At 29.2% G+C, this 10054-nt stretch overlaps 2 protein-coding genes across 4 annotated transcripts; one reads left to right on the top strand and one right to left on the bottom strand.

Annotated features, from left to right (window-relative positions):
- Positions 1-2434: 2434 nt before the first annotated feature.
- On the top strand, positions 2435-4676 carry LOC122538031. Its single transcript, XM_043671756.1, has 5 exons — positions 2435-2713; positions 3003-3139; positions 3348-3798; positions 4151-4328; positions 4435-4676. The coding sequence occupies exons 1-5, from the start codon at positions 2435-2437 to the stop codon at positions 4674-4676; spliced, it is 1287 nt and encodes a 428-aa protein (XP_043527691.1).
- A 488-nt stretch (positions 4677-5164) lies between these two features.
- LOC122538028 (ethanolamine-phosphate cytidylyltransferase) lies at positions 5165-9329 on the bottom strand. 3 transcript variants are annotated; one of them, XM_043671751.1, is made up of 6 exons: positions 9150-9329; positions 8598-8739; positions 8345-8520; positions 7825-8251; positions 7527-7747; positions 5165-6906 (listed from the first exon to the last, which is right to left on the bottom strand). In XM_043671751.1, exons 1-6 carry the CDS (start codon positions 9191-9193, stop codon positions 6810-6812), a joined length of 1107 nt encoding a protein of 368 aa, XP_043527686.1. In that variant the 5' UTR covers positions 9194-9329; the 3' UTR covers positions 5165-6809. The 3 variants fall into 3 exon arrangements, with proteins under 3 accessions (XP_043527686.1, XP_043527685.1, XP_043527687.1); XM_043671750.1 differs by having other exon boundaries at positions 8345-8524; positions 8602-8739; positions 9150-9326; XM_043671752.1 differs by having other exon boundaries at positions 6832-6919; positions 8345-8524; positions 8602-8739; positions 9150-9326.
- Positions 9330-10054: the final 725 nt, after the last annotated feature.

The raw sequence follows: 10054 nt of genomic DNA, 5'->3' as shown, positions 1-10054 counted from the left end.
GAAAGCTGAAAAAAATTTGTAAAAAAGCATGAAACATTATGATTTGTTTTTAAAGATTAATTATTTCAAAAATTTGATATAATATGAATTCTATGAAATAAAAAATTCTAACAGTAATATTCAATTCAAGAATAAAGAATTTAAACTTACAAATATTTATTAAGGTTCTATTTTTTAATTAAAACTCAATGTACGAAGAACAAAAGTAAAAGAAATAGAAAATACAAAATTACTTACATTCAAAACACTAAATCCTTGCTAGGAAACACGGAAAGAAGAGCAGGATGTGGGAAACCTTTAACAAAATATGAATTATTATAATTTATTCTGAAAAATACAATGATAATTGTTCAACAAATTTGAAGATACAAAGATTATAAAAATGAAATTTTAATTCTAATAAATTTCAATTACTATAAGAATCGGAACTCTAATGTAAAAATGTAGATCTGATTTATTTCTTAATTAGCAATAGTTACAATACAAGGAATAAAATTAATTAAAATACAATATACATAGATTCTTACATGCTTAATTTCAAAGCACTGCTACATCCTCCTCAGAGAACAAGAAAAAACAAATTGTGAAAGATCTGAAACAAAACATGTGAAATAGTAAACTTGTTCTTGAAAACGTACAGTCAAATATTTAAAAAGTTTGAAATAATGAAAAATAAAATTCCATTCAAAAATTTTTACAATAATAAGATATTTAGATATCTTAGTCATTCAAATATGTGCACTTCGTACTAATCAAATATGGCGCGCTTTTATTGTCAGTTAACCGAAGCTGCGCAGTACGGAAAAGACGCGATGCGCAGAACCCGTTCAAATTTATTCGTTATTGTTAACAATATATACTAATTGACAATCAAATAAATGTTACTAATTATTCAATAGGAAGAGTAAATAAACGTACAAGTACATTTGTCTTTATTAGAATAAATTAGATATTACTATACCTGCATAAAGATCGGTCAGATTTATCAGCGTGGCGTCGATTTGAATTTCGCTTGAATTTCTACTCATGTTTAAGAGCTTTCCTCGCAATCAGTTTACACGATTACTTTGTAATCTGTACAAAAAAGAAACTAGAACATTCAAATTATTATGTAAAAAGAACAATGGACAAGATCAAATATCATTTGGAAAGCTCATATTACGATGCAAGATAATGCAAAGAAAAAAGATTTAGCTATAATTTTGTTATAATATTGTATTATAGAGTAAAAACATACGTTAATTAAACGAAGTTAACCGCAGAGTAGATATAAATGGTAAAAGAATAACGATGAAAGCACTTCGCAGTTAATAAATGTCACGACACAGAGAGACACATCTTGACTCACCGATTTTTGACAATGGACTAACCCTCGCGAAACAGAAGTGGGGGGAGGGGGTATTCGCGTCGGTAATTTAGTGAGGGGGGGGGGGCGACCGAATGTTTTCAATAATGAACATGCATACACTTTGTACGTTTATATATAAATACATAATACATTATGTATGTTCGAATAAAATTTATTCAACTGATAGATACACATGATTCTTTAGAATATTTATTAAAGTTATAACCTATTACAACCATACAGTTTAATTATTAACTGAATTGTGAACTTGTGAACACTTGCAAGACAATATACGACAATTAATTATATTGACTTGGAGCATAAATTCTGCAATGCTAAATGTTCAAGTACTTTCACAAGTCATTACATATGGAAATGAGTACATACATACCAATAAGAAATTAAATATGTAACAATTAACTTTTCTAAATGGCAGATGTTCTCGAGGTAGTAAACAATTTTAATAAGCTATTAATTGTAATTTTTTACCTGACAATTTCTGGACGATGCTTCTTGCTGTGCTTCCCGCCTTACAGTGACAGTTATTACAGTATTATAGATCGATTGTGAGAAATGTCGTTTACGTTCGAGAATCGGCGTTTTATTGGCGCTAAATCAAAATCGTAAATACGCGCGCATTTTGAACAATGATACATTATCCAACTGGAACAAAAAATTTTTTTCGTGTATTAAATAAAACAAATAGTACAACAAATAATTTTAAATGTTTAAATTAATAAAACAAATAATAAATGTCTCATTAATCAGTTTAATTATTATTAACCTGCATATTTAATGTCATCAATATTTTTTAAACAATGAAGAGAATAATATACATAGACATAATTCTAAAATCAAATGAAAAAATATTTTTGATTGAATTTTAAAATTCATAATTTCTGTTTGTTTCTATTCCCATTTGTGATCCTTAGATATATACGTCGATCAATTAAAAACTGCAAATGTCCAGAAATATTTGAGATACGTTTTAAAATAATTACACAGAGACAAGCCATACATGAAATAACGAAATAAATTACGTACCAGATTGTCACGAATATCGCTTCAGCAAACTTGTGTAGATGAATGGCGGTGGTATTGTTTCAGGTTGCCGCCACCGTTGCTCAGGATTACGAAGTCTCCGACATTCAGTGCAGCGGCGCAGGATCAGCCGCCGATCTCCTGACAGCGAAGATCAAAAGACCAGTTGGCTTCAGAGGGGCGCCGCTCTTTGCCGACGACAGATCCGCCAATCCGCTCACCGACATTCACTGCCAGATCAGGCCAGATCCCAACGATCCTCAGGAAGATAACTACTTCCTGAAGGTGACTGACTTCTCGAGATGCGGCATCCTGAAAAGAAACGTGAGTCATCGATCGAGATTTTGCTTCTCGCGCTGGCTCATCATCGCATTCGCGTTCCGCATTGCGCGTCGATAAATCAAATCGGTTGGTTAACAGGTACCTTCGTATTAATCTGATTACCATTCGTTTCGAATTTCGTCGCTCAGATAAAAATAATCAATGCGATATCTATAATTCTTCAAAGGTCCTTTTAATTTAGCTTATCGATGACCAAGTTGTACAATAATATTGTCTTAATAATTGTATAATACGAGAAAGGATAGGATGAACAAAATTTGATTGTCATTAGGGTTTCATTCACCTTCGAATATGGTTTCCGGCATTTCCCGGCGTTGTAATGTTAGCTGATCAAGAACTGATCTTAATGTGTCGACCACCTGAGCCCACGTTACTCCGACACAAAGCCGCCGGTTTCGCTGGAACCTTGTAAGTTTTTTTCTCCACATTGACAATAACAATTCCTATAAGGAACAGATATAGTGTTGAGATTTTTTACAATGAAAAGCATTCAAACGCTAGAACTTTTTTCAATTTTTTTCACGCATTATGATAATATAACAAAAGCATAAGTTAGACCAATTTTAAATTTGAGAGATCCAGTATAGACATTTTGTTAAACTCTGATTTCTTTTAGTCCACACGGAGCAAGAGTATCGGGAGTCGTCGAAGAAACTCCTGGACGACTGGAATACGAGGTAGCCCTTTACCGCGAGGCTACAGGCAATGTATCAGACGCATCAGGGTCGCAGGCTGTCGATCAAGCGGTTCCCATCGGTACAAAGCTTCAGTTAAGAGCTCGAATCAGTGCAGACAGTGCATGGGGTTACATTAAACTGTTGGAAGTGACCGTTAGTCCTGATCCCGATCAGCCTCACGCACCAGGAAGTGTTGTGTTGGTAAAGGACGGCTGTAGAAATCGAGATTTCGCGTCAATAATTCCTCATCAACCAGCCCGTTATCGGGAGAGAAAAAACGAAGTTTTCCTCGATTTCGAAGCCTTTCTCCTTAGCTCCATGAGAGAACGATCCACGCTGTGGATCCACTCGCAGATCAAGGCTTGCATGGAACCACAAGATTGCCAACCGGTAAGGACATAATTTTATTAGCCTAACTTGCGGTCGATGGCTGAATGACTGGCTGTTCATCTATTTGGCTTTGTAATTCCGTGTCTGACGCAAAAAAAAATTTATCTCTTCATTTTAATAAACCTGTTTCTCAAATGATATCACTTTCACGCTCTTTGTGGAAGCGGAGTATAAAAATAATAATAAAATAATATACATATGATAGATATTATTTAATTTTAGAGATTATATTTTTATGTAACTAGCCATTGATTCGATATCTTTTTACATAAATTTTGCATTTATTTATTAGCCTTGTTTTTGAATCCTAATTTATTCGAACAGTAAGATAAAATACAACTCTTATTTATAGGATTTTTGTCTCGATCTTTTTGAACCGGCGGGGCACGGAAGAAGGAGAAAACGATCTATTGAAGAAAGTATGAATGAATATTTTCCTAAAGTTGATCGTTTAATAAAAGAATACAATGATTCGATACCTTATACAAAATTTAAGGAAAATATCGAATACACAGTAATAATGCCTGATGGTAAGTTCTTCATTCTTTAAATTTGCTATATCGCTAAAATAACAATTGCTATTTCCAAGTTTTTAAATATGAAGCTTCAAAATTTACTAATTACGTACATTTTTAGATTTATATCAGAAAGTCGCTGCTGGACTTGAGAACAGTTGTGGTAATTTTCTGTACGTTGCAACCGGATTAGGTGCACTTTTAGTTCTATCAGCTTTTATCATGTGCTATCTAGCAACACGACTTCATAATTTATCGTCGTCTATACCACAAAATAAATCAATCGACGAACTAGTACGAGACCGTGCTAGAAAATATTCTGAACCAACACCAGGCTACACCGGTCGGTCTACAGTACAATAGTGAATATTACACTTTATTATGTCCAATCAAAACGAAACAGTAGTCTTTGTGAACTGAAATGGCAAACCAAATTAACAAAATGACTCATAGTATGAACATGAGTAACATATCATACAAAAATAATTAAATTATATTAAAATATATTTATATATGCTAAGTTAAAATAAGTAAAATTTAATAAGACTTATATTGTTGATAGAATTACTGCAAAGATACGAATATATTATAGACTGTTATTTATAACACAAAGAGATAAATGTAATTTATGAATTTTAGCAGGTATTAAATTTTTCTCTATTGTTCTTTCTGAACTGATCATTCACTTTGCACGTTTCATACAACAAATTGCACAAAAATTTTCTCACGTTAAATACTTGCAAATCTACTTCACTATCTTAATGCAAATTTCTTAAACGTGCAGTGCTATTACGTGACCTGAAACAGTGCATATGTAATCTTTAATAATAAGTAATTCTAGATAAACTGTATTAATTTGTTAACTATAGGATAATTTATTCGTGTCCATTATTATTGAACATGATGTATCTAATTTTTTGGAGTGATTATATAAGTTTGATTCAATGTACATACATACAGTATACTATTTATTGTTTATAAAGGAAATTTTGTCATTTAAAGATTTTAACTACAAAATTCTTGATTGGTTGAACAAAGGTAGATAAATACATACTATAAAATATTTATTATGTTAATCTAATGGCATATAATAGTTATTTATTGTGAAGTAAAACATTACCACATGCATATGTATTTATGCATGTCATGCTTCGAGGAATACTAAATTATTGATAGAAATTAAACTGATCGCTCCATTTCGCAATATTTGATAGCACATTATTCTATTACATGGTTATAAACATAGTACGGGATGCGATAATGCTGCGCAATTGCGCATATATAGATAAAGAAAATTTATGACAACCAACTTTATTTAAAGCATATAGGGAAAAATTCTATGTTCAAATAAATTTCGATTTACACATAATACATAGCATTAAGAGCGTAGAATACATTTTCTATTTTTTATCACGATCAAAAACTGTCTTTGGTTAATATCTTAGTTTCAAGTAAAAATAATCTAATGTTATGTTACAAAATGTGGCACTTACAATTTATTTTACAGTTTTAACATTATAAATGTACATTTTTCTTGTACAATGTATTGTTAATTCGTATTAATTAAATATACATGTATTTGACAATAATGATTTTCAGATATTATTTCTTGTATGGATAATAATTTTTTACAAATATAACACAATTAAATATCAAAAGAGAAAAATAAATCGATTTTGATGCAATTCCACTAAATTGTGACTTCATACTATGAAGATAATTACCTCTTCTCTTATAATAGTTGTACAAAATTATTATAATTAAGTTAAATTACATTCCAGCTATATTATAAATCTTGATAAAAAATAATTAATGTAAAAGTAAATTTAAAAGTAATTATAAAACTTATAAGTTTATCTGCTAGTTTCACTTGAAGTGCTATATTTAAAAAATCCAATTATAAATTATATATGATTAAATAACAAATAAAAAATATACAAGTTTCCGTTTTAATTATAAAATTCTTTAATTAAATGCTTAATTTCCCGAAAATTATAGTAATAAAATAAAATATATTATCAAAAAATAAATAATGCTTTAAATGCTTTAAATATAATAAAATCTCTGTAAATATGAATAAAATATAACTTCTCAAATATTTTTACATAATATTAATATTGTAATAGTCAAAAACTTTTAGTAATATCTTAGTACCAAATTTTAATATTAGATACATACATGTGTGCATAATTTGATAGCATGTAACATAAAATAAATTTCTCTAAACCTTCTTAATTAAAAATATTTCTGTTTACAGATATTCACAATTTTTTTCTATACCTTTGTCGTTGTGTTTGTTTTTTGTCGTTGAGTTGTTGGAAATTAAAAATAATATTTCTATATGTTAGTATTTTAAATGTTCAGTATAATCATAAATATTTAAACCACAGATATTTTCCAAATGGAATTAAATAATTCAAACATTAGTGTGATATCATATTTACAAATATATTTCATAAAATATAATTATCACACACTCTGAGTATATAGAGTAAATTATTTAGTCCTTTCTTTTTTCTGGGACTTTATAAAAGCTTCATAAGCTGCTTGTTCTTTTTTTTCTTTCTTTAAATTTCTATCTTCAAACTCCAACCTGCAATTAAGCACTATATCAAAACATGGTAAATCTGTCTTAAAAACTTGGGATATGCAAATTTGTTATAAAAAGTAGACTACACATAAGTATAAATACAAGATGAATTCATGAAATGTTAGCATAAAATTGCATATCCCATTACAAAAGCACATGAATAGACGAATGATAAACAATTATAAAATAAAGTAAAAGAAAAGAAGTTTATTATAAATTGAGTGATAAAATGTAAGATGACAAGATTCAACACATCAATGATTGTTCAAGTTCTTAATTATCATATATAATTCATTTGACCTAAGAAAACAAAATACTGCATACAGTACATTTTTTTTTTTTTTAAGAATTATTTTGTAACAATAATCTCGAATAATATCAACTATATTATAAAAGAAGAAATATGAAACAAGAACATTTTCATATGTTTTAATTAAATGATATGCAATAATTTCAAATATTTATTAAATTCATATTTGTAATTGTAATCTTTTACCTTAAAATAATATATTATGATATAAAATTTATGTACATAATATATAACTTTAATTCCAAGTTTAAAATTATAATTGATAAATTATTTTCGATCATGCATGCATTTATAGCATATAAAAATAACATACCTATGGAGAATTATGCGTTCAACAATTTTTTCTGTTGTCATGTCATTACCACTATCTAATAATTTAAATTTATTTTGTCTTTTAGGTTCAGCATATGGGTCTAAACCATCCTCACAAGGCATGATAGGAGTCTGACCATGACAAACAATAGATACATCAAAATGTTCCATAAGATCTATAGTAACTTCATATGGAGCACCAATTACAACTTCATTAACATACTATATATGAATTAAATAATAAATTTTAAACATATTGAAGCTCAATTCAATATTTCAAATAATATTTTACATATTACCTTGCATGCCAGTACACTGAGTACTCTTTCATGGAGATTCATAATTGGATGATTACCACATTTATATCGATTTACTACTGGGTCTGTATGAAGTCCCACTATAAGATAATCACCTTCTTTCTTTGCAACTTCTAAGAAATCTAAATGACCAACATGAAAAAGGTCAAATGCCCCTGCTACGTAGACTACCTTATCCCCAGGCTGTGGGCTTTTGCCATCACTAAATTGAATTATTTTTTGTGTAGTAGGTAAAAATTGTGAACAACCTGTCCATGGACTTCGAGCTGTTCTGTCTTGTCCCATACTTTTGCTAGGTTCTCTATCAACACTATATTCACTATCTCCTTGCTTAAAATGTTGCCGTGTCATTAAAAGCATACGTCCTACTAGATCAGTTGTTGATACACCAGCTGTTCTTTGAACTTCTCTGTAACAATCAAATTTGTTTATTTGTTTATTTCATTTATTCCTAACTAACATCACTGTTAATAAAATCATCTTATAATTATTTATTTTATACCTGTAACGACCTGCTGCTTTGACCAAATGATACGTGTCTATACCATCTGCTGTCATAGTGATGTCATCACCATGAACACAAAAATCACAATTGTATTTATCTAATGTTTCTAAAGTCGTAACATAAGGTGCTCCTTCAACTACCTCATCTACCCACTTGATACCGCGGACCATTTTGTATCTGGCATAAATATATCGAATTAGAGAACAGGTATAAATTTAAAGTAATTCAATTGTTTTACTTGAATAAAATTATACCTCTCTTGTTCCATAAATACTGGTGGCCCTTTATGTTTGGTAATTTCTTCATCTGTATGTATACCCACAACTAGATAATCACCTAATGCCTTCGCTTGACGTAAAGAATTCGCGTGGCCAAAATGTACCATGTCATAACTGTGTTGAGAAAATAATTATTAAAAAAAAAATATTTACGTATTTATAACACAACGAATTGCGTCAGCAAGGAGTTTGAACGAATTTACTTGATAATGAAATTCACATCGTTGAAGTTCAATGCAAAAATTATAACTTTTCTCATGTATCGGACGCAAATTAGAAATGAAAAAAATATAAAAAAAGAAAGATTATATTATATTATCACAGATATTAACTTATTATCTTATTACACAAAATTATCACTGCAATTTTTGCTATATATGTGATTTTATATCAATATATACATGTCGTCCATATCAAAACTTTAATGATCAGCATCCTATTATCAAAAAATCATGGTCATATCTCAATTTCGGACGGTAAGCACGGGAAATTTAAAATAAATACAAAATAAGATGAGAACCTACCATCCATCACACCACACTCTTACTTCTTTGCCATTTTCTGTCATAATGAATGAGATTTATATTTTTAATACAAAAAAAAGGAACTGTTTTTTTTTTTTAAATAATAACCGATAACTACGAAATACACCACACCAAATCTTAGAGCGCACTGCGCGTGTCGCCGACTCACGCGTCACGCGTCATACATTTTTCATGAACTACATCCCCACTTCCTTCGTCATTACATACAATATTATTCAAGTAATGACACAGAACATTGAAGAGAAGATATATATATATACACATATTTCGATTAATATATCAAAATTTTTATTTTTCCAATGAAAATGATTATATACGATTAAGGCACAGTTATTTAGAGTTGTTAGGATAATATATTGCAAACGATAATCGAATCTTTTTCTCCATTTCATTCTCACTTCCAACATATGTACATACTTAATAAGCAAATAGAGAAATAACATCTGGCCTTACCTTTTTCGTCAACAGACATTTGATTCCGAACATACGTTCACTATATTGGATATAATACTATATTTAACAATGCGAAATATTTGAAAGTAAAAAGATCGAGTGTAAAATTTAAAATGATATTCATATATTAAATATATAAAGTGATTTAGAATTAAATGTTGTGGGCCCAAATAACTTACTGCATTTATGGATTTTTAAATACTTCTTAATTTTGTGAAAAAATTTACCCATATTCGTCAAGTGTAAATTTTATAAATTACATGAATTGAAAAAATAACATATTTTTTTCAGTTGTACAAATTTAATGTCGTGAATAGAGAAACATTAAATACGGAGTAATAACATGACAACATAATATTATTACAATTAAAGTGGAATACTTATTTATTAAACAATATTATACAATATAAAAATATTACGATAATTTCAGA

This window comes from Frieseomelitta varia, unplaced genomic scaffold (genome assembly GCF_011392965.1).
Source record: "Frieseomelitta varia isolate USP_RPSP 00005682 unplaced genomic scaffold, Fvar_1.2 scaffold_951, whole genome shotgun sequence".
Lineage (NCBI taxonomy): Eukaryota > Metazoa > Arthropoda > Insecta > Hymenoptera > Apidae > Frieseomelitta > Frieseomelitta varia.
Note: the sequence above shows the minus strand (reverse complement) of the source record. Positions and strands in the feature narration are given on the sequence as shown.

Coding starts and splice junctions, on each gene's coding strand:
- LOC122538031 (XM_043671756.1), top strand. CDS start 2,435: ATGGCGGTGGTATTGTTTCAGGTTGCCGCCACCGTTGCTCAGGATTAC. Junction 2,714..3,002: donor GCGGCATCCTGAAAAGAAAC/GTGAGTCATCGA, acceptor GATTGTCATTAG/GGTTTCATTCACCTTCGAAT. Junction 4,329..4,434: donor CACAGTAATAATGCCTGATG/GTAAGTTCTTCA, acceptor GTACATTTTTAG/ATTTATATCAGAAAGTCGCT.
- LOC122538028 (XM_043671751.1), bottom strand. CDS start 9,193: ATGACAGAAAATGGCAAAGAAGTAAGAGTGTGGTGTGATGGATG. Junction 7,748..7,824: donor TCAGTGTACTGGCATGCAAG/GTAATATGTAAA, acceptor ATTCATATATAG/TATGTTAATGAAGTTGTAAT. Junction 6,907..7,526: donor GAACGCATAATTCTCCATAG/GTATGTTATTTT, acceptor GCTTAATTGCAG/GTTGGAGTTTGAAGATAGAA.